The 25,974-nt window shown below is 34.0% G+C and overlaps 1 protein-coding gene across 1 annotated transcript; it reads right to left on the bottom strand.

Moving 5' to 3' along the window:
* Positions 1-24,556, bottom strand: LOC125071401 (protein masquerade). Its single transcript, XM_047681628.1, has 14 exons — positions 24,393-24,556; positions 6,647-6,796; positions 6,091-6,210; positions 5,020-5,213; positions 4,343-4,540; positions 3,704-3,831; positions 3,018-3,148; positions 2,491-2,676; positions 2,328-2,402; positions 1,946-2,105; positions 1,492-1,679; positions 1,155-1,244; positions 637-791; positions 1-426 (listed from the first exon to the last, which is right to left on the bottom strand). Exons 1-14 carry the CDS (start codon positions 24,481-24,483, stop codon positions 259-261), a joined length of 2,034 nt encoding a protein of 677 aa, XP_047537584.1. The 5' UTR covers positions 24,484-24,556; the 3' UTR covers positions 1-258.
* Between the last annotated feature and the right edge of the window lie 1,418 nt (positions 24,557-25,974).

The raw sequence follows: 25,974 nt of genomic DNA, 5'->3' as shown, positions 1-25,974 counted from the left end.
GAATAATTATTGTCGTAAATAATGACAAAGATATAATGGCAAATATATTCTTACTTCACCTTTTAATGTATTTTTTTTAAAATGATAAATTATTAATATTCCTATTCCTTCATAATTTCCTTTAAAAAAGCGTAACGCTTTTGTTAAGAGTGGGGACAGCGATAGCCCAAGGGGATCAGGCGGCTCTCCATCCCCTAAGGCTACAAAATTGTCGAATTCAAAGAGATTGTCCACTTCATTTTACGACTTTTTGATATGTTAAAGATTATTGACAGATATAATTTGGTTAATCCAACCAATAAATGCGGATACTTTCACGTATACACCAGGCACGTCGCGTCGTCCACAACCGAAGCCCCAAGACACGAGTCCGACTAATTCGTAGAAGCCATCGTCTTGACATACTAGCGGACCACCGCCGTCACCCTGGAATATAGATAAAAAAAATAATTAGCATGATTTACATTATATAGATCAGTACGTCATATTGTTGATTGTCTAACATCAGCGCACCTAAATAAATATGCCGCCAATTCTACCGCCAAACAGCAATATTTCCTATTGTTATTTTGAAAGATGAGTGGGCCAGTGTCCGAGAGATAGCTACGAGACATTCTAATTAAATGCTACACTAACCTGACATGCGTCATTCCCTTCCTCACCCCCGGCGCAGAACGAGCTCGCTGGCAGTATGAATATCTTCTCGGTGACCGCGTTCACTTTGCGGATGCACTCCGCGTCGCTGACAATCGGCAATTCCGCTTCGCGCACGCGCAGTGGTATCGGACCCGCTGGATAATAAAAAAAACTCGTTAAATGATTTCCGTTCGACCAAAAAATATGATGACTTTTTTTCTTATTTGACACATGAAGTTATTTTAAATCCATCGTATTGGGAGGCAGGGTAATTGAAAACGATCTTGAGTAAACCGTTTCGGCAAATAGATGTCCCATAAGCGGTACTTCTTTTTTAATAAGTAAAGTTGTATTCAAAGATTTGTTTGTTTTTATATCCTGGTAAATGTATTTACAGACTTGAAAACAGTGTAATATTATTTATATAATTATTGTATTATCAAGTGAAAGGCTTGGAGCTTATTCCACTACGCTTCTCCAGTGCGGGTTGGTTAATGTTTAAGTATTCCATCGCTCACTTTCTCCCATGTATCCGTAGCCGGTCACCGTGCAGCGCTTTCCCGCCGCGTGGCTCACTCCGCGCGCCGGCAGGCACACCAAGCACACGCCTGCAACATCGTATCGACGTTTAAGTATGTGATTACGTTGACTAAAAGTAACATTCTCTAAATTTCCCACTGCTGGGCTGAGGCCTCTTCTCCCTTTGAGGAGAAGGTTTGGAGCATATGTGTATCTTTTATAAATATGTTACAATTTATATGTTTGCAAAATAGGGAAAAATAAATGGTAAGTTTAAGGTATTATAAATACTGTTGATAATAAATAACGTATTAACTGTGAACGTTTACTCCGTACCTTCTTTAAGTTCAGCTTTTCCATGGAGTTTGAGCAGTGCGATATCGTTGTCCAAGGTCTGACTGTTATGGTTATGGTGAATGTAGGTGGTGGCTACACGGAGCGTCTGCGCGCCCGGTGACCCGTATTTCCGGGTCAAGTCGTGATCTCCAACTCGCACGTAGATGGCATCACCGGAGCGAACAATACTGGAATATAAGATTTATTATTATTTTTTGTGAGTTTATTTCACGCCCCTAAAATTCAAGTGATACCTACTAGAGAAACTATAATTACAGATATTCCAAAAGTGAATCAAACCAATAAAAATAAGGTTTTGTCTGTTGATCTAGGAAATATATTCAGACTAGTGGGCGTTAAATGTTATTGCTTTGTTTCAGTTTGTCTCCAAATTTGACAATTGAACTGAATGGAACTTTTACTGAATGGTTTAAGTATGAAAACGATGTCGTACTTGGTAACACAGTGCGCGGCGGTGAGCACCCACTGCGTGCCCACGAGCGCGGCGCCGCACAGGTACTGGTTGAGGGAGTTGATGAGCGCCACCTGCCAGCACCACTCGCCGCGCTCGCCGTCCTCGCCGCCCATCACGCGCCCGGCTCGAGACGACGTTCCTTTTGACGTACAATTTTCTTTTAAACGAACTTTGATTTTAAATCTAATCAGCACCAAAAGTATTTGCAAGTTTTCGTCTCATTTTTTTAATTGAAACTAACGTAAAACTGGCGTAATAATAAAAACTTGCCAAAATATATCTCCGAGGCTCGAATGACCAATGAAGGTATTATGATTATTACTAAAATGATTATGAAAGATCATGATGCCGATCTCATTACCTTTAACACCGCAGACATATTTGTTGTATTTCTCTGGAGTTCTAAGAGTTGTCGCGTAGTTGGGTTCGTATTGAGCTAAAATAGAAACAAAAATTTAATGAATAAAATTCGTCTAAAATAACTAAGAGTTCTGTATTGATTGATTTAATAATTATACACTTACGTAGAGGCGATGTATATGGTAACGTGTGTGCCACAGTGTGTGTATGCGGTGTGTATGTGTGCGTAGTAGCCAATGGGAAGGAATCGTTACGATTGACGCCGATCGCTTCCAAAACCTTCGATTTTGGCGCGCAACACTGCGTGCCTGCCTTCTTACACTTGAATACATCTGTCAATTCTGCGTTACCTGATTGGAATATAATGCAAAATATTATTTATACGACCAAGCATCACTGACTGCTGGATTTATTTAATTTGGGTTTATAATTATTCTAGGTGAACGATATCATTGTGAAGAAACTTCTGTCATATTAATTCAATTGCTTTCAATTTCGGTAATCTTCTCCTATATAATTAGTTATACCGGCTTCTGAATGCTATTCATCCATTAATCCTCGACGAATTTCAGAATGATTATTTCAAACCAGTATGTAACAAACGTCGTCTGGACTGGATTCCTCGACCGATATTATATTCGGATTTATGTTTAATTAATTAGTAAAATGTACTGTGTTAAGGTAAACTTACGGAAACACGTAAACGACAGCAAGGAGACGATGCAAGAACCGGGACAGTCTGGGCGGGGATCGATGGGCGCTGGTGTCGTCGTCGTTGTCGTAGTTGTTGTGGTGGGCCGTGTTGTAGTACGTGGTGGTATTCTGAAATTTTATGATAGTTTATTATATAAAATATTGATATTGTATATTATAAGTCTTCAGAGGCGTAAGGCGTGGGCGAAGTGGGCCACGTTAAAATGAAGTCATTTGTAATGTAAAATATTTTGTCGCGATTATGCACCACTACGCGCGTGTAAATATTGGTCTTGACCCGCCACTGTATATGTTACGTTCGTATGAACAATTGACGGTAGGGCTGGCAAGCCTTAGTAGGCTTGTCATCGATATATTCTACCGGCGAACAACAAAAACGAGTACCTATTGATTTATTCCAGTTTGAAGAACCTTCCTTGAGTGAGTAATTAAAAGCACAAGAGACATTACACCTTAGTAAAGGTCTGCCAGCCTCAGGAAATGTTAGCAGGTGACAATTTGAAGGATGTGATATGTATTACATTATTACATGTTCCATTTGGTGGCAACTACATAACATTACATGCCGAATTAGCCAGTCTGCCTACATTTTTAATATATAAAAACACAAGTGACCTCACAGCTTAACAGTCTGCCTATAAGTACAAAACAACAAAAACATACCTTGTGTTGTCACAACAGACGGTGCCAGACAGTTTACAATTGGTGTTAGGAATCAGAACAGCCGGACGCTCGCAGAGGCTTCTGATTAAATTTATTATACAATGTCCTGGACATCTTGGCAGTGGAGCCTGGAATATAGGGAAAAGTGTATAAAAAATAATGTAAACATGTCAAATCTGCCATCACTACAAAATAGTACCCAAATTCAACATAGATTTTTTTGATGTTCGTTTTGTAATGTTTTAATAGTTCGTGTATGTTATGTGACGTTAATTTCAGTTTTGGACGCATCGGGTGTCGTTAGAATCCTTACATCCCGTATGATATCTATACATAATACTTTAAATACTAAAGTAACTCTATCGTTTACCTCTTCACTCTTTAACCACTGCACCGATTTAGATGAAATTTGGAGTGAAGAGTTTCAGTCCCGGAGAAGGATATAGCCTTTTTTAATTCATCTCACGCAGGGTTGAAATGGGGTTTATGGTTTGTATGTTATGGGTAATGTTTTACAAATTTCGCGCGGGTAAAGGCGCAGTTTCAGCCGGTTACACACTTGAGGCAGTCGCGTTTTTATAATTATTAAGGTAAATAATCGTTATACCTTACGTTATATTATGATTTTTGATTACATACTGGTGTCGTCGGCCTTGGCGTTGTATGCGGTCGCCTGGTTGCGACTTCCGTGGTGGAGTCGCTGAGACAGCAACTCTCGTCAGCCGGACACGAGGCATCTTCATCCACGTTCGCACAGAGCATATAAAAAAATCCAGTTACACATTCTCCGCGACATTTCCGACCAGGCTTCTGTTTTGGAGGCGGTGTAGTAGTTAGCTGTAAGTTATGAAAAAAAAAATATTACCAAACTATACAATTGTTGTTAAATAATAATAACCTCTAAGTATCCCTCTGCTAGGCTAAGGTTTCCTCTTTTGGAAAGGTATGGACCATGCTGTTCCAAATTGGGTTTGTAGATACAAACGTGGTAGATTTTCATCGGACTCATGAAGAATTATTTATGAAATAAACATGAACATTTCATTTGAAACCAAGGCAAGCCAAATCCAATCCAAATCCATGAAAATTCAGGTGCTTGTTCGGATTTGGTTTATACTGATCAAGCCTAACCATTGGTCTATCTTTATATATTATTGCTATAAACTGAAAATATTCCAAGAATATGGAGCATATTATAGTTATTAGGTTTGGGTTGATAAGAAATTACAATATCCGTGGTCCATTAATAAATATTACGTTTGTTGTTGTTTTTGGTATTTTCACATTACTTCTAAGCAAGTAAGTGGAAAACTTACCGTAGTTATAGGGCGCTTTGTAGAATACCTATTTTCAGCAGGAACTACCAGATCTGGTGGTCTTCTATCACCGAATCCATCTTGAGATACACAACACGATCTACCAGATACGCAAAGACCACTAGATGTAAGATACGCCTCGCAGTAATGGCTCAGGTGAGACGCAACGCAGATACCAGGGCAGGCTATGTTACCTGGAAAATAATGAAATATAATATTTAATTCTTGAAATAAGATCCTGAGCAGGGCCAGATCTCCCATATGGCTTTTTGAGCTTCAGCCCAGGGCCCCGTGGATCAAAATCGGACCAAAAACATTAAATTAAACAGATCGTATGGTTTGCAGCCCTGCGAATCCTGCAATTAATCAAACCCATTCAATTTATTTAATTCAAGTCTACATTCAGGTGTGTATATATAGGTGCCCTAAGTAGTATTAGCCCAGGGCCTCCTAATAAATCCTCCTCCTCCTAAACTCACGGTCCGGCCCTGATCCTGAGACAACAAGTAATATAAAAGTTTTAAGCTGACATATTTTTAAAATAATGTTCCTAATCGGCCGATACATAAGGAGATCCGGAAGTCTGTGTTCAAACAGAGTTATTGAGTATTTTCTCAAGAAATTCACACAACACACTAATATAAATGAAAGTTGATTTTTATAAAATAATTTATATTACAGACATAGATTAGTGAAATTCATCTAATATAAAAGTATAAATTGTAAATGTCACATTGCCGGGCAGAGTTCTCCTTTCTTTGAAAAGATTTTGGAAATTTCTCCACGCCGTTCCAATAGAAATAAGTCATGTCTGACCGGTTCTAAGTCATTTCCAGTCACTGGATCGCTTCAGCTCATCGCCAATTGGTCTTTGGAAACTTGAATAACAATGAGAGAAACAGAAAGTTCGTTTCTCTGCATGACCCTCATCTCATCTTACCCTATTGCTCTTCTCCAGCTCCAATTGGCCATTATTGTTGTTTTTGTTGATAAACACTTACGTTTCGAATGTTCTATCTACTAATGTATATAATATATCCTAATAGTTAATAGAGTGTACCTAATAATTACCACTGTCTTTGTATTTGTCGTTCGGCGGTTTTGTTGTATATTCTTCTTCCTCTGATTCTGATTCGGTTGTTGTGTAGCGTGTTGTAAATGGTTTGTTTGTCGTTATCATCGTGTCGTTTCCTGAAAATAATAATTTGGTTTTAATAAAAAATTAAATATATTTCGCAACGCTAATAATTGGAATGTGTATTTGTGTACAGATGTAGCAACTTTCTCACGAAAATCCAGGTTTAATCCGCAACCTTCAGTTAAGGTTTACGTGTCCCAATCACTGAGACATCTCGGCTCCCCTTGAGTATTTTAACTAACGTTAAATAAATCAATATTTTTCTAAAGATTCATTGATCATTATTACGGTAAATATTTTTAATTTTTATTTGTATATAAATTAAGGCCTAATGAAAAGTATTATTATGACAATAAATATACTTAAATAAATAATCATAACATATTCCACACATATCTAAGTCAAGTCATAATGTTAACTACAATACTAGAATTAGTTGAATAGATTTATGTTAAAAGAATTTCAAAATATTTGTAAATGTTGTCTTACCAATCGGTTCATCCACGCAGCACTTCATATTAGGGCTGGGGCACGTGATCTCTTCGAGCACACTGGAGCAAATGAAGGCGGCGACGCTATGCATGCAGACGCCGGGGCAGTTTTTGGCATCAACTTGCGTGTCCAGCGTCTCCAGCAGACCTAGAAAGTTATACATACATTTGTACATTACGAGCGTTTATTCCAATCTGCTTAATATATTTTTCGCGTCTATGTACTTTTTGCAAAAATAACTTAAAACTCATTTTTGTAGGTTATACAGCGGTCAAGTTATATTAGAAATATAGTCATTTTTGAAAACATGCATTTATAACTAATAATTTGTTAAATATCAGTAATGTTTATTTAGGATTTTTTCTAAACATTCTTTTGAAAAGAAACTAGTCTTTTGTACAGTATTTCTTGTTTGAGTTATTAATAAATATTTGGCTCACAATCACTTTCAAAAATATGAAAATGGCTAATAAAATTTTTATATGTCTACCCTTAACGTACCGTTTGTCTACGATAATTTTGGTTTCATTAATTCATTAAGAAAAAGTCCTAGGCTAAGGTTCCTTATCCCATATGAATGTTTGTTAATATTTGTGATCAGTCCACTTTGTAAATTTTTATGTAAATACATTGAGCGTAATGAAATTAAGTTGTAAATGTTTTTGAGTTTGTTCTTGTATGTTGTCTTAATAATAATTTATGTTTATCGAATTATTTATTATTGTGTTGTTTTAGGTTATGGGTTAACAAAGAGGCTACTGCTATTATGCCTTCAAAATTAAATTAAGCCTGTAATCTCGACCGTACCGTTCAATCTCCATAGTGTCTTCTCCATCGCATGTGACATTGACGAAATAATCTGTGCCTTTTTGGCACAAATAAAAGAAAAAAAAGTAATTGAGACTTCGAATGTTCCTAGATAATTATTTTTAAAATGGAACGCTATATTGATTGGTTGATGTAATCGATTTTTTTTTTAATTTTATAATCTTTGATCGGCAATTCAAGACACATAAATTCTCATAAAGGTAATACGGCCCAATAATTGTTACTATGTCGAATGAACGATTCATAAACCGCTTTACAAATTAGTTATTCATCGTACGCGTCCATGTGTTACGCTTTAGTGGTCCGCAGGCCTAACTGGCAACTGTTTTTTATTCCCGCATCGTCTGCGCGAGCGCCGCGTCGCGCCGCTTTTAGCTTTGTGAGAACAAATTCTTGGAAAGAAATAGACGGAGTACTAACTCGCTTTCACACCGGCCAGAACTGTATTGACTATTTTTTTTAAATCAATTATTACTTCGATTAAGCTTCATTATTATTTACGAGAACATGAAATTCACATTCACATATCAGTATGTTAGGAAGATTTAATTGTCTTAAGTACATACATGTAATCATTAAATTACGAAATAATTATTTGTGTGCATATACCCACACATACACGCCGGTGTCAGTTTATTGACAGTACTCTGACTTTAAATGCATTATTAGTAATAAAAAAAGTCATTTATATTATTTGTATAATAGTTTATTTAAATAGTTATGTTATTTATTGTAAGCTACGTAGATGGACCGGTAAGTAGGCTACCTAATGTCGACCTACCACCTAGTCACCTTTTTAATAATTCCTGACGTCACCAATGCGTCACCAACCTTGGAACTAAGATGTTATGTCCCCTGAGTTACACTCCCCTGTAGTTACACTGGCTCACTCGTTCTTCAAACCGGAACACAACAACACTAAATATTGCTGTTTAGTGATAGAATAGTGAATGAGTACCCATACGCCCAACCACCAAGTAAAGACAAATGAATACACAAGTCGTTTTAAAAATCAAATTTTATTTACATCAAATTTAATTGAATTCAAATGACTATTGGTCGTTACTCAAAGAGAAACAGAGTAAACGAGTTTACATAGGATTACTCATTTATTTTGATTATTCATATTATTTAAGGTAAAAAGAAGATGCTCCAGTCATGTCCATATCATCTGGAAGGGATTAGGGAAGTGAGGCGTTAATACAGTGACACTGGAGTACTGACTCCACTGACTGAGTTCGATTATAAATCGCTGATTTAATTTATTGCATTGCCAATACTTGTGATATTATAATACTTAGAAACATCACTTACGTTCGGCTTAATAAAACAAAATCATAACACGAAACAATTAAAAAAGTTTTAATAATTGTGAATAATAAATGTCCATAATATTTTTTTGAGAATTTTATGAAAACACATTTAATTTGAACGTTTTTTTTTAAAATAACACTAAAGGCTACCAATGGCTTCTAAACAAAAGAATAACGTACTGAATTGGAGACCAATTCTAGTAAATACGCCGAGATGGCCCAGTGGTGAGAACGCGTGCATCTTAACCGATGATTTCGGGTTTAAACCCAGACAGGCACCACTGAATTTTCATGTGCTTAATTTGTGTTTATAATTCATCTCGTGCTCGGCGGTGAAGGAAAACATTGTGAGGAAACCTGCATGTGTCTAATTTCAACGAAATTCTGCCACATGTGTATTCCACCAACCCGCATTGGAGCAGCGTGGTGGAATATGCTCCAAACCTTCTCCTCGAAGGGAGAGGAGGCCTTAGCCCAGCAGTGGGAAATTTACAGGCTGCTAATGTCCTATTAAATACCACTACTATAACAATTTCGATTCGATTTCGACCTAATGTTTATTCTTTACAACAATTATCCTCAACTAAATCAAATAAAGTAATTGAGGACCAAGTCTATAAGTTTATAACGGTAACGATGCTTTCCCAATTCCAGTTGAATCGTTGTCTAATTAAAATAGGAAAACGGCTAAAGGGCAAGAAGTTTCGATTCGATAAATATATTTTATTTATGCGTATATTCATAAAATCTTTAATCATTTAATAGGTAAGAACTACCTATTAAATGAATTGCTGTATGCATCTTCTCGTTAAATTTCTGAACGATTCGAAGTCACATATACACTATTCCAACCACAACCGGTGAAAAGTCAAATAAACAACATTTGACAGCAAATTGACGCGATATCATTGGTCGAGAGCTTGATTCGTTTATCTATGATATTCACCATGGATTTGCGAAAAGATGGCGTTTTGAACGTCGACGAAACTGTTATCGGAATTTTGGAAGTAAAAATAAAGTGGAAATAAGTGGTTAAGTGTTAAGTTAAGTTAAGTTGTATTATAAATAATGATACATTAATCATTAACTCATAGTAGTACACAATATAGCTGAGTTATTAGCAAATCTCATGAAATACGTAAATCTAAGGTTTGTTTATCTTTTTTCTTGTTCCATTGGAATAGGCTTTAATTTGTTTTACTAACCGTCCTTAGATGCATATGTTATAATCCGTTAGATGGCGCTGTAGACAAGCTTTTAACTAATTTTAAACACACATAAATTCTCTCGACTCCGTTGCTTAATTATCTATGGTCACTATATGGTTTGCAATAAAATACTTAACTTTGAATTAAATTTGAAGATATTTTTAAATATGATGAAGAATTCAAACACATATTTCATGTTAGTTCTCTTATACGAAAACATATATGAAATAAGAACTCGACAACTCCATTTTTGCATATTTAATAACAATAACATTGAAATAAACTATTCTAGTATACTTAAATAATAAATATATTGGACAACATCACATACATTACCGGTACGGTACCACAAACACCCAGACCCAAGACCATATAGAAAACTAATGGACTTTTGTCAATGTATTACATATTTATGATTTTATGTAATTTGTAAGTAGTTAGTTATGACTTAGGAGTGTATTTTATAATAATATTATTCATTTGTTATTTATGTGTAGCTACACGCTTTGATTATTTATTGAATTCCATATTTATTATTAGTCTGCTCAAACTTCGTTTTAGCGATATGGCCGTCTGTTGCACCTGATGCAAAATTGTACATTCTTTATCTAAGGCCCGTTTTATATTCTAAATTTGAATAAATATTTCTTTAAGTATGTTGCCATCGCTTAAAATACAAATCAATACTCCATCACGATAAAATAAAAGATGAATATAAGACTAAAAATTATCTAATTAAGGTTTTACAGTTTTGAATTCTATACGAAGTGAATCAAACGTAAAGTTACCGATACGGAATGTAGATTAACGCCATGGCCTTCACCTAGAGCGTCGGTCTCAAAAAGACGAATAGACAATGAAACCGCTCGATCACGCACCTGCAATTTATTTTCGACCTTATTACCTAACACATAAAGCCATCCTAAATCAAAACCTGCGCTACCACATTCCTATCCCGGCTGCGACCGTTAGGCCCTCCCTGCGATGCACAGTTATGCTCAGAGGCAAATGAAAGGAAAACAGACAGTGGTGTAAATTACGAGATCACGGCGATTCTGACGTGTATACTTTGTTTTTGGAACGAAGTTTGTCATTTAGATAGTCACAAACGGTCTATTATATAACGGTAGGAACTTTGTTCCAACCGGGAATCCCAGGACACAACTCTTCTTTGTTTGTTCTTTGATTTAATGTATGTATAATATATAATGTATGTATAACTATTGGTACTCAATACACATAGTATATACTAAATTCCAACCACAACAGGAGAAAAGCCAAATAAACAACATTTGACAGCAAATTGAAGCGATATCATTGGTCGAGAGCTTGATTAATCTGTGATGCTCACCATGGATTTGCGAAAAAATGGCGTTTTGTGCGTCGACGAAACTGTTATCGGAATTTTGTAAGTAAAATTATAAGGATATATGTAGTTAAGTGCAATAGTGTTGTGTTATAAATAAATTTACATTAATCATAAACTCTTAGTAGTGCACAATATAGCTGAGTTATTAGCAAAATGCATCATGAAATTCTTAAATCTAAGGTTTGTTTATCTTTTTTTCTACTACGATTGGAATAGGCGTTATGTATGGTAAAAGTTTTTATATACAAAATTCCTAAGTGATGTTATAGGTGAATCCGATGCGTTAATTTGTTTATTAGTTTGTTTGTTATTATGCGTTTAGAAAACGTCATGGGGTATCTAACATTCCTTCTAATGTAATATATAATGATAAGCATTTAATTACAATTCCAATTATTTATTACATTATTGTTTAAACCAATTTATTGACGAGGACGAAATATCGTCCGGCTTCATTTTCAACGCAAAATTTTTGATTTCAATGGTTGTTATTCTGACGATCAATGAGTGTAACGCTTCTTTATTGACCTAAGATTTGAGTTCAACCAATCAAATAACTCAAATCAATTTATTGATTTGAGTTATTTTATTTAGAACTATGAAATAGTAAGGTAACGTTAGTTTATATTCAGTATAGATCTCACTAAACCGTTTTGTAAATATGACTTTGACATAATAACGTAAACCAAGTCCCAAATACCTTAAGATCTATTAAAAAAAAAAACTAAACAGAAAAACATGAAAAAGCTATAGTTTTTTTTTCAAGCTAATTTAAATTAATATAAATTCTAAATTTAAAAAGTATTTTAGAGAGTAAATATTAAGTGACCCCAAAAATGATAATGCAAATGTGAAAACGCTTATAATCTGTGGCACCGTCAAACAGACCACCGTTAAACGATGACCTAACGTTGGAGAAATCGACACCCGCACCGCGCCGAAAACGAAAGTACACCAGCCGACGAGAAACAACGTCTATCGCTCCTGATAAACTCACTTCAGACGTTGAAATGCGAAAATAAATCTGTCTGTTTGATACAATATTGCGACTACACCTTTGAAGCCTGGACCAGGATGAAAATGTGTATGAAATTACCCAAGTTTACTTATTTATCATCAATTCTACCGCCAAACAGAAATATTGTATTGATGTGTTCCGGCTTGAAAGCTGATAAGCCAGTGGAATTACAGGCACGAGGGATATAACATCTTAGTTACCAAATTTATTAGCGATGTGCTTAAGTCTTGAATTCTTACTAAGGGTGACAGTTCGCCTACTTATACGATATAAAATAAAAATTAAGACAACTTTATGAGGCGTCTCGTCGATGGTCCAAGATTTGACCACCTTCGGCGAGGCGTCCCTCAACGCATGATAACCGTATTTTGCACGCCCTGAACCCAGAATTAAGACTATGTATTTACAAGTATAAACCAATTCATTATTATCAATAAGAATTATATTATTAATCCGTCCTACATGACTAAATTTATCAACGAATTCTTGTAACATTATGTGATGGGAAGTCACCCTGTCATGACGACAGGACCAACATATTTCCGTACTTTTGTAGCATCTGTAGAAGACTAACAATGTTACCTACTGGACTGATAACTGGGTCCAACCAAACTTGGGTCAAATATTGGCACAAATTAACCAACGCTTACATCACTAATGCGCTCAAATCTTGGGCACTAAGATGTTTTAGCAAGTTGAGAACCACCAAAAAATCTAGGTATTCAGATTATGAAAATATATAGGGTTAACACTAGTAACTGGCCACGTAAGCCACCTGCATAGTTTTGGTTAAGATTTTTTTCAGTTATATTATTATAGCATCAGCATAGTTCTTCATATCTATGAATAACTGATATTCTCCTCTTTATGTAATGAGCGTAATATACCAATAAAACTAATTCCTTAGAATAATATTTCAATGAAAAGGAAAATGTACGCTTTTAGCTAGCAACTGGCCAATATAAGCAGTAATAGACCATCAATATCCTGACCATACGAGATGACAATTACTTTGGTACACTAGAAATCTAAAACAATCACATGAATATAAACATTTAACTGTATATATAAAATTTTGAACGATTCATGGCTTCAAATAAATAAACACGATGCATTTTATATAAATAATGCGTTTGAGTTGAGTGATTTCACTTTTTTAATTAAAAATCAAGATAATTTGAAACTGGCCGCTGAGAAAGTGTAGTCGCATATTGCACATACTATCGCTTGCAAAGCTACAATATACTAGACTTACTACATTCGTCTGGAACCTAGAAAGTACACGAACACGCTTCTCGTATCGATGTGACTATTCTGTGAGAACAAATACGAAATTCATTTATTAAACTCGATCGTGAAATATCAGGAAGTGATATGCAGCGTAATAATAGAATAATGTAAATAGTAACAGCCTGTAAATTTCCTACTGCTGGGCTAAGGCCTCCTCTCCCTTTGAGGAGAAAGTTAGAAGCATATTCCCCGACGCTGCTCAATGCGGGTTGGTGGATTCACACGCAAATAGACACATGCAGGTTTCCTCGCGATGTTTTCCTCCACCGCCGAGCTCAGATGCATTATAAACAAAAATTCAGTAAACGAAAATTCAGTGGTGCTTGCCTGGATTTGAACCCGCAATCATCAGTTAAGATGTACGCGTTCTAACCACTGGGCCATTTCGGCTGTAAGCGGAGACTATTATAATTATTAAATTATAATTACACGCATCAAGATTTTAAATATTACAGTAATTTACTGTAATCAGTTTGTCAGTGTACAACATTTTAATCTTACAACAAGAACTTCATTAAGCAACCCCTAAATATGTGTCTTAATTTCATTTTTGATGTGTAACATCAATCAACCTTTGAATTATTCAAGTAGGCTTCTACCAACACTCTTGAATTGTCATATTACAGAACTCTTTGAATAGAAAAAGTACCAAATTACATACAATATACATATATATGAAAGTCAACAAGTACTAGCTTTAATGTTTTTTTAATGTTGTTTAATTGTGTTTAATGTTTTTTAACAAATGAATTGAATGTGTTGACATAATTAAAAATATCTGCGGATTTTTACTGTAGAAATGAATATGATCTTGGTCTAAGATTTTGCGGAAACTTGGCGTTATAAGCTTATCTTTCCCGCAATCTGTAGTGATATCGTAAAAAGGGACGGAAATGTGTAACAAGAATTTTTTGCGGAGGAATGAGGAACATATTGTAAGGAAGGTCTTGAGCATGAACGTTGATGGATATAGAGGAAGGGAGGGAGGGAAGGACGACCAATGAAAAGATGGATGGATTGTGTGAAAGATGGTATGGCTGGAAAGAATGTTACTTGTGAGATGACGTCAGATAGAGAAGTATGGAAGAAGAAGACATGCTGCGCCGACTCCAAGTAAATAGGGATACGGGCAGGAGGATGACGATGATGATGCGCTAAAAACGTATCATAATAAAGTTATACCTACATCTACTTTGCCGAGAAGAGGTTGAATCGAAGTGAGAAACGAAATCTTATATATGTCTTATGATAATATATATAAAAGTATAAATATTCAAACAATACTACCAATACTATTTATATATTAAAAATTCATACTTTCATTCGAATTTCGATTTATATTTTAACTTTTACAATATATGAGCCGAGATGGCTCAGTGGTAAGAACGCGTGCATCTTAATCGATGATTTCGGGTCCAAACCCAGGCAGGCACCACTGAATTTTCATGTGCTTAATTTGTGTGGAATATGCTCCAAACCTTCTCCTAAAAGGGAGAGGAGGCCTTTATCCCAGCAGTGGGAAAATTTACAGGCTGCTAATGCTAATAATGCTTTACAATATAATATAATGCATGAATTCGCACCTCAGCATGACGTCATTTTACAAAAATACATATAATTCTGTTGGTGGTTCTAATAAAATAAGTGTATCTTTACAAAATATATAAATTAAACTTAAATAATTTAATCCAGGCATTTCAAATTTATGGTGGAATAAAGAAACTCGCATACACACTTGAACTCTGAAAACATTGCGTGGAGTTAATGCTTGTTGAATTCCAGGCAGGAGACAAAACATACATATATAATTGTATTTAACTAACATGACTGTATTTTTAGATGTTGAAAAAGAGTAATAACTGAGTTTCTTGCCGGTTCTTCTCGGTAGAATCTACATTCCGCACCGGTGGTAGCTTTACATTAAATAGTTTGTTAAATGACGATTCAAAAGTGCCTTGTAAAAGCCTACTAAAATATATTTTGATTTGATTTGATTACACCCCTTTTGAGCAGTCGTATAAAAAAGGATATTCCTTATTTACATATTGCATTTATGTAGATTAAAAATGCATATATATAATATTCTATAACGATTTATAAATATTTAAATAATAATATCGTTATTATAATAGATTAATTCAGAAAATTCACCATTTCATTAAAATTTAGATTTAGTTGTATCATTTTTAATGTATTATTAAAACATATTGATGTCTTTCTTAATCATTATTATAATATAACTTTCTTACTTTCATAAAAATATTATTAAACTAGCTACCAGCCCCGGCTTAGCACGGGTTTTAATTAATAAAGAAGATTATATGATATAAATATTTTTTATACCACTCAAAAATAATTTATAAGCAGAAAAAACTAATTTTGTATCGGATCCTTAGTTCCTCAGATTACCCCCTACAAACACAAACAAATATTAATTCTAATATTAATATAGATCATTTATTTGTGAGATTTATATACAATAATAAACGACGGAACATATGATCTCGTACTGAAAAAGCTACCAAACCAATATCGATAAAACTTATACCAAAAGACGCAGCGCGTTTCGGAGAAGGTATTATTATATTAATACTATAAGTACCTAAGATTCGCAGTTTCATTTGTTTCAAAATTGGACTCATGGAGTATAATAATACATATATATACATCGGTTAATTTAAAATCAAAGAATATATCAATGATCATTTTTATAAAACCTTATTTTGATCGATCTTTTTTCAATTTATCTAAGGCTTCTTGTATACTCATATCAAATCAAAGAAACCAATAACATCCAAATGAGTCAGGAGCGAATCAAACTTGAACTTCAAGGAAGGACATGGGCTACATTTTAAAGCCTAACAACGCGAGTGAAGTCACAGGCGACTACTATAAGCTTAAGTCTAGCAGGAGATATTATAACGCAAATGTGTGCGCTAAACAGTTCTCTCTCAATTCCGTCACTGTCATAGTCTGACCGACGAGATACACTACCGATGGCATTGTACAACGCAGTGCACATGCCAGCAACATAGAGCTGTTTTACATTATATTCGCCCAATGACCTTGGGCCTTATATCATGACCTTGACCATACAATCACGCGTGTCCAAATAATGTCTATTTATCATCTTATTTGGAGAGCTTAGACATGTTTTTCCGTCGAATTTCTCATTACATTTTGATGCCCCTTGTCGAGGCACCTAAAACCAGTGCTAATAAACCGAGCTCCAGGTTAACAATAAGATGTTTTAATGACTTCTATTTCCCCCACCCGGTATTTGAATCCACGACCATTTAACCAAACTATTAGTTATAATAATAATAGTAAAGAACACGTATAAAGTACGCAATGTCCAAAATGATTGGTCGTAGAAAAAAATGCAATTATTTCACTTTCAGCGTCCACTTGACGGTTTCACCGAACCGTGCGCCCGCGCATGTTAAGCGTGTACGTATCGGTATTTGCCAATCTGACGAAAACACGCAAATAAATTGTAATGAGTTGATATATTTTTTTTTGTAATACAAAATTTGAAATCGGACGGAAATGTTTTAATTATTTATTTTTTTAAATTAGTTCGAAAGCGTAAACACATAACGAATCTAACATTTACTACAATAGTTTGCTTAATTCTGTAGATATTTTTTTATGTGTGTGTATAAAGTGTAAAAAGTAAAATGTACTTCGATATACAAAGTGAGACTCGCTTCAAAAGGCGTTAATTTAAAATTATTTGGTTAATCAAACATAAATCGTTTTTTTTTTAGGACTAGCAACACAGCACCGATCTGGCAAATTATAGAACCGTACTTTCATACATTTCAGTACACTTTTACGGGGAACTAGACTGATATTAAATTTTATTATCTCACACACGCTCTACACTTTACACAAATTTTGTTCCAATTTGAAAGATTCATCGTATAATTTTAATTCATTCAGTTCTCTTGTTCAATCAGATATATTGCCAATCCTTGTCCTACTACAAACATACTCAGTGGGTTCCATTCACTCACACCATGTTTCCGTTCGAATCTGCAACTCGTTCGTTTGTAAAAGGTTGTGCAGGTCCGAGTAAACTGGCACAGTTAGATCTGGATTAGAGACGTGTTTTTTTGTCCCTGATCGAGGTAATTGAACTTTGCAAATTTATTTATGAACTTAAAACGGTATAAGACATAAATTTTAATTAAACAGTATATTATCAATAATCTAAGTATTATTTAAACAATTTACATTACATTAACAACCTGTGAATTTCCCACTGCTGGGTTAAGGCCTCATCTCCCCTTGAGGAGAGACATCTTGGTGGAATACACATGTGGCAGAATTTCGTTGGAATTAGACACATGCAGGTTTCCTCACGATGTTTTACTTCACCGCCGAGCACGAGATGAATTATAAACACAAATTAAGCACATAAAAAATAAGTCGTGCTTGCCTGGGTTTGAAGCCGAAATCATCGGTTAAGATGCACGCGTTCTAACCACTGGGCCATCTTATTTAAACAATAATTCGTTGTAATATATGTATGTGTAAACTTTCATGAACAAGAAATAGAGCGAGTGAAACTGTGAGGCGCAGCTACTAACCTATATATCAACATAGTATACTAAAAAGTGCTCCTAAATTCTCCTTTTTTACTATTATAGAATTTATACATATTATTAATAACTTCAACACACTAAAGTACATATGTATATAGTATATATGTACAGTGATACAGTTAGACATGAGATAAATGCAAATACCGAACTACAAATCACGCGTTTCAATAACATCCGGAATAAGTGAGCTGACAGTTCACGCTTCGAAGGCACGTAGAGCTATTGGTCCTGCGTCTGATATATCCGGTCTTGTTCTTTAAGAGAGGGAAAAGAGACTACGCTTGTATTTGTTCACACACTCTTTTGAACTATATATGACGCGCACATAGTTTATGATTGTAGTCGAACATCGTGGCTTAGTTTAAGACTAAAATTTATTCAAATTTTACAATATCTTCCACGTGTACCGTCAATCGGTATTTAAAATTGATGCGTTAATGTTGTAATAAGTGTTTTCAAAATGAAATAAAAATATATTTAATTCAAAAACGCTCTTACAAGCACCTTCGGTTGGTAATTCTACAAGATTTGATTAATGAAAGCTGGGAGTCATTCAGCATGCAGATTCCAAGAATTGGCAAGAAGCTGATAAGCAACTCAACAGTACCTACGATAAATCTTCAGAAGATACTAACAGCTCCTTTGCATGTTACGTTTAAAACGTACGTAAACGTAGATGAGTCAAAACTTCCTTTTGTCATATATTTAAAAAATTGCGTCATATAAACTAAAACAAAGTATAAATTCAACAAAATAATTGAGATCAATTGGCGTCGACGCGTCTGTCAAACTTTCTCCAGTTACAACTTCACCCACCCCCCACTCCGCCCCTCTCTCCCCGACCTTTCTCGTCAGCGTATGTGCACGCGCGTCGAGATTATTACGTACCGGTGATAGAAATTGAATCATCTGATGCAGTTACCATTATATTATGGTCAATGTTCTTGATATTACATGTTAAATATTTACTATATGTTTTTAAATACACACAATTTAATACATAAACATATAAACAAAAAACTTATATTACGAAGCGATTGCTTTTGCTTGTGTTATGACGCTTAAGTAAAAGTTTATGTTGCGATTAATATGGAATTTTCGTATTACGATAGCTTTTAGTTACAGAGAGGTCATTGAGGAGGGTCAGAGGAGGTATTGAGAGAGAACAGGGCGAGTGCTTTCCATGAGAACGTAGCAAAAGCTGCAAGATACGATAAACTTTGTTTGCAAGATTTCTAGTATTCTTTCTGTCTTCAATAAATGAGTACTGTTTTATTATTTATAAATAGGGAATATTATTCAAGATTATATAGATGATAAAAAAAAGCGTGGAGCTAATATTTGTTGACTATCAGCCAGGATACATACATTTAACTGTATTTTACTGACTTCAATATTGTTTTTGAAAGGTTAGAAAAGAGTACTGGGTATTATGTCGGTTCTGTGAAATTACGATTTAAATGGGCTTGTAAAAGCCTTTTAGAATAAAGTATATTTTGATTTTACCACATATAATACAGATATAATCTAACTATTAACATTAAACAAATCTACAATAACATTGATGCCAATATTTTTTAATATTTCCCTCTAATATATTTTAATTATTTAATATATATTGAATTATAATTAGAAGTGAGATGGCAGCAAAGATTGAACTGTAAGCGTAGAAGAAACAGTTTTGTCCTGCAAAAGGACATTCACCTGTTGCCAGAAGATTTTCGCGTTCTAGTATTTTACTCAGTATATACTTAAAGAAATAGTTTTATTTGATTCGATGTTTTTTTGCTATTTATAGAGATAGTCCGTACCGAAAAATACATTCAGTATATTTGGGCTATAATTTTTTTTTTAAATAAATGAATACCTACTTCACAATCGCAATAGAAGAAAAATACATTCTTTATTAACGTAGCAACTTAAGAAGTAGTTTAGAATCATCAAAATTAAAAGAAAAAATGGTTCGAAATATAGAGTCTACAGAGAAGGGGCTAGAAACTCAGAAACTATGCAATATAAAGTTAATAGTATTTAGACGTCATCAAGCTTATAAATTATCCATAGAAATAGATGATAATTCACAAGACCCCATAGTGATAGCAAATAGTATTAATTATCACCTAAACGTAACGCTAGTAACGGCAGCGGGAACCGTTACCTGCGCGTGCGCACCGCCGCCCCCTTATACAATTAAAAGGCCATTCATTACAATAACGATAGCTTGCTTTTTACACAGCGAGAAATTACTACGGACTATTAATAAACGTATGTACAGGAAAATGTTATTCGCGCTTGTCACGCTAATAGCCTAAATTTTAATCGGGCGACACTCCGTAACGTAAAATTACTCTTGTTTTATGTATATTGCTTGAGGAGTTTTTCAATTGGTCATTACAACAACGGCAACAATTTTATTACTATTGAATAGATTATATCTTCCAGAACGATTTCATTGACTTTTCTGAAGAGAGTCTAGTTAACTGAACAGGATTTATTATAGTTTACAAGTGGACTCTCTATTCCCTCGCTCCTAGGTTTTATCTGACGGGCCGGGTAAACCGACACTAGTGGACTCCGGCTTAACATGAATTACGAAGCGATGGCACGGCTGCTACTGAGAATGTTTCAACCGTATAACCCATTATAATTTTAGGAGTTAAATATATTGTTAAGGTAACTTCAAGAATAATTGTTTAATGTAGTCAGTAAATGAAATTTGGTGTGAGTCAATAGTCTTGATGCTAGAGTTTAAAGTATTAGATTTATTCTGATACAATGAAATTATACCTACATGAAGCGATTATCACAAAGAGACATTATTATTTTTTTGAAATTTTTCCCATTTGACCTTAATTATTAAAAAGTTAACATAAAAAAAAATTGAACTTTTCTCTAAGAAATACTCAAACCCCATTTAAACAACTCGAAAATCGTGAAATATCAGACATTGATTTACGATTCGAGGGAAATAAGAAACTACATAACACAAAAAAATCGTCTTATCGGAAGAAATATGCCTTGCGTTATTTTGAGTGCACGTTAAAGAACTTCTGCGAGCTTAAGGTAAATAAATCGCCAATAGCACCTTAGGTTTAACTGTAGTACGCATGATTTAAACAATAAATAAAATATTACAAACATGAATTTTAGATTTTGAGTGAGTTGTTCTTAGGTCCGAAGTGATTCTTTCCCGAAGTAATTTTTACATACGACATGGAAAACTATACCAGTTTACATTCCACACATCGAACGGCTAATATTTACACGAAGTTCTTCAGTCTCACCCTCAGTTATAAAGTTAATAAATGAACTTATTTCCCACAGCTTTCTAGACTCAAAGTTTTGGCTGGGCGTTGATAGTCAATCACGATAAACAATTTTATAAATATAGACAATGTAAGCCTATAAATTGTTTTATATAAAATATTTATAAGTAATTATTAAAGGTTGTATAGCTCTTAGCTATCGAGTTATATTCAATCACAGAATTACATAAATGTAATGAATACTTTTTGGTATGACATTTTTATAATAAAAGTAGAGGAAGAATATTTTTGAATTTGACATGAGAATTGTTAATCTGAGTTGAAAAGCGGAAGATAATGGATGATTGTAACAAAAACTGGAAAAATAAATATTGTAAACTATATTAAATATTGTTAATTATTTGACGTTCCTATTTACTTGAAGCTGGGTCTTCAATAAGTATAGTTTAAGAACTGAATTACCTCATTCAAAAGTATAATCATATAAAATTTACGTCTGACTTTTAAAAACATAAGCTTTTAATAACATCAGCTGATTAGAAAAAAAAAAAAATTAACGACTGCAGTTTAATTTGAACCCCTAAACTTTTTATACGAACGTCAACTAATATTAGGTAAACATTTTTTTTTAATTCTAGTTCTATCGAAGGAGTATATATATTCAAACCTTATATTTATATATTCTATGCGATTTTCTAACAGATGTTATTAGTGCACAATATAGCAAATTTTTATAATACTTATTTTTCTTTCTTCTAGTTGTTGATTAATTTATATTATTATTAATACTATATATCACAATTCCATTTAAATACTTATGCACTTAAATTTTATTTAAAGCTTCCTCGACATTCCTAACGCCATTTCACCGTGAATCTTTAATAAATACCATAGATTATTTATTTAAGCCCTCGACCAATAATCCGATTTCAAATCCTTATTAACGTTTATTCCTCTTGTGGTTGGTCCTATTGTATAATCTAGGCTTAGAAGATTTATACAAAAAATTAACAATGTCAATCACTAAATTTAAATCTATGTTTATCTAGATATAACAGTTACAGAAGAGGAATTTAAAGCCGTTTCCAACCCGTGATAACTTTTTGTAATAGAACTTTTAAAAACTGTTTGTAACAGCCTACTTGATTTAACTTTATATTGTAATTAAATCAGTAAATAAAGTATTGTTTATACAAATTAATTTATATTAAAATATTATATTGATCTACACATATTAGTATATTACAATGATACTTATTTCTTGTAACATGGTCGCTTGACGAGGCTTCTCTCTCTCTCTCTCTCTCTGTCGGTTATTATACCAATTTTTAAATTATATATAATTATACGTACAAAACGAGGTTGCATGAACCTTACCATTAAAGCTTTATAATATCGGTTGTATTCAATCGTGTGTTATAAGTGTTATTACGTTTAATAATCGTTTCGACTCTATCATTTCGGTTTACTGTTCTTTAAGAGGGTCTAAATTTATAATAATGTTTTGTTAGCTGTGACCTATAATATGTGTCGTATTTTTTTTTAAATATGTTGGATATTTATTGGGCAAAGGCGGAAGACTTCGAGTCCACCGAGAATTTGAGGACAAGTTTTTAGACCTCAGTCCACCTCGCTGCTCGGTGGTGGAAATCATTTCAGCTACATGTGAGGTTTCCTCGTTGGATTTTATTTAAGATAAAATATGAGATCGAATTAAGCATATGATAATTCAGTAGTACTTGCTCGGGTCATAAAATATGTGATGAGTGTTAGTACCTACCCAGGCAGGCTTGCATGAAGCCCTACCACCTAGTGTATTTAAAATCAATCTAGATGATAAGAATTTTGCCTAGCAGTAAGTATCCGTTACAGTCGATCGCATCAATACCTACCTACCTACCTTTTTTAATCAGATACATATCTAATATTATTAATTTAATTTGGCCGTAGGACAAGTGGATAGAATCGCTCTAAATATTTTCTAATTCACAATATCACTTTTAACAATATTATTAATGAAAATTATTGTTTAGATTCTTGGGTCCAAAAAATTCTGGTACGCGAGGAAGATGGTCTTGAACCATCGCCAGAACACTGCTAGTACCGACGGTTATCTGCTTAAGACGGGCCTGTTCGCCAATACCGAATAGCAGATGATTAAAATATTATCCATTAACTTTTTTAAAGTTACTGCTCTACACTGAGGGTAACGTTATACTGTATAGCCTTTCTCAATAAGTGGTTTATCTAAAATAAAAAGATTATCCAATTTAGTCTGCTAGATCCTGAGGTTAGCACGTTCAAACAGTTTTCAGCTATATATATTCGAATAGATACACTAAACGTACCAAGTAACAAGAAAGTCTGACCGACTCATATGACTTATTAACGGAAGTACACACCTCCGTTTAGAAAATATGTTATTTACGAACTATTCAATAAGAGATAAATACATAATTAAATTAATATGTTTTGTATTTGAAATAACTAGAATTTTAAGTAATATTACGTGTCATATAAATTTTCATATTTTATTATTTATAAATAGTATTTATTGAGTATTCGTAAGATTTAATTGTACAGGCCTTTATGTATGAACTAAATTAAAAAAAAAAAATTAAAATCCAAACATCTCATCATTTTACCGTTTCTCGTTTACGTGGAAACCTATATTATAGAAGATCGCTCGGACCGTTAATACAAAACTATGGCGAGCGAGTTTAAAAAGTAGCGGCCTTAAATTCCATTCGCTTACCAAATTAGTTCGGCACATTTCAATTCAACGGACATACGACTAATTTATGTATGTGGGTTCGGTCCCATCTTTGGAGAAAGTCTGACCTGATAAGAAGGTGTTCATGAAGGACTCCTCCGAGCGGACAGGCTGAGTCGTTATGAGTATCAGGGAGAGAAAAGCCACGGTCACCGCCATGGCGCACTGCAGAACTGTCACTATCACCGTTAGTTTATCAACTATCAACTGTCAAGGCGCATGACGCGACCGGTCGCCGTCTCACGTTGAGGCCAACTGCCACACGCCGGTGAAAGAAAGAAAGGGGGCCTCGCGTATCACGCAGAGATTAGGATCCAGTGAAAGTCAGATACGCCACTTAGGGTACAATGATCTCGTGCCTGTTCGTCTGAGTGTTCCATATGCAATAAAAAATATTTATGATTCAGCTGATAAATGTTTTCATAATATACCACGTAAGCTGTGAAACGAACTCGCGGCGTTTATTTGTACCTAAATATGTGTGTAAACATTCAAACTTCTTACTGACATCAGTACTAAGTTTTAACTAATCATAAGAGGTTTAAGTCCAACTCGACCTACGGATTTTTATATGAAGATATTGTTTTAATAATTAGAATCTCCAATTCGTTCTTAAGTGTTGGTTTTGTGAGTAATAGTAATAGTATTTTGTATAATCATCCTTTCAATACAAAAAAAATACCAATTGATACATTTTCGACCTTAATATTGAATCAACATATACACTAAAGTCTCTTCTAATATCATTAATTAATATATAACATCAACTATATACGAATAGTTCAATCAATAATATAATCTAAATTCCTTCGTATTTAAGAATTTATTTGGCTCTAAATCTCAGGTTCACATGTAAATTTGTTCAGTGTTTAGTTTTCCACTCCATTTGTCAACAGTTGTCATTACTAAAGATTTACATAAGAAAGAAAAAAGAGTCCATTAAGATGTTTTTAAACATAGCTTATACATCCGACTACAATATTTAGCATTTATATTATTAAATAATGTCCTGTGTGCATAGGTTTTTGCTCGAGATTGTTTTTAGCAAAAAAATAACTTGTATACATTTTTTGTGTTGTGTGACTTACTATTGAATATTGTTTTCTTTTATATTTACGATAATTCTATTAATAAACATTGTTGCCTCTCAGAGACAAACGAATTGTAGCTTCTTACACTAATTTCATATTCTCTGAACGAAATACTAACGTCGAACGACAGGCAAGCGTTAATGGGCTCACAGGTTCTGGATTGTGATGAGACGTCCACGATGAATGGATTGACTATGACAATATGGCTACATACACACAATCATACACATACACACACACATTCATACACCCACATACGAATGCGTACAAGCACATAGCAAACACTAACTATGCCTTGCTCTTATTAGTATCTCAAAACTTTCCAAACACATCGAAGAAAAAGTTAAAAATGCTACTATTAATACAAAAACTGACGGAGATTTAGATTAAACGTCTAATTAAAACGGTGCTCTAATAAAGTATTAAAACAATATTTTAAATTTACCGAAGATTACATCTACTGGTTCATAAAAACTATTTATGTAACACTTTATCCTACACACCTATCATATAGTTTAAGTATCATTTATGAGGCGGTTTTATAGATTACTAGCAATTT

This window comes from Vanessa atalanta, chromosome 19, assembly GCF_905147765.1.
Source record: "Vanessa atalanta chromosome 19, ilVanAtal1.2, whole genome shotgun sequence".
NCBI lineage: Eukaryota > Metazoa > Arthropoda > Insecta > Lepidoptera > Nymphalidae > Vanessa > Vanessa atalanta.
Note: the sequence above shows the minus strand (reverse complement) of the source record. Positions and strands in the feature narration are given on the sequence as shown.

What these genes read in the sequence shown, in the direction of transcription:
- LOC125071401 (XM_047681628.1), bottom strand. Translation starts at nt 24,483, where the DNA reads ATGGCGGTGACCGTGGCTTTTCTCTCCCTGATACTCATAACGACTCAG. An exon ending in GTCTGTTGTGACAACACAAG is followed by an intron (nt 3,149 to 3,703) that starts GTATGTTTTTGT and finishes ATAAAATTTCAG; the next exon opens with AATACCACCACGTACTACAA. An exon ending in ACCATATACATCGCCTCTAC is followed by an intron (nt 2,403 to 2,490) that starts GTAAGTGTATAA and finishes TTTCTATTTTAG; the next exon opens with CTCAATACGAACCCAACTAC.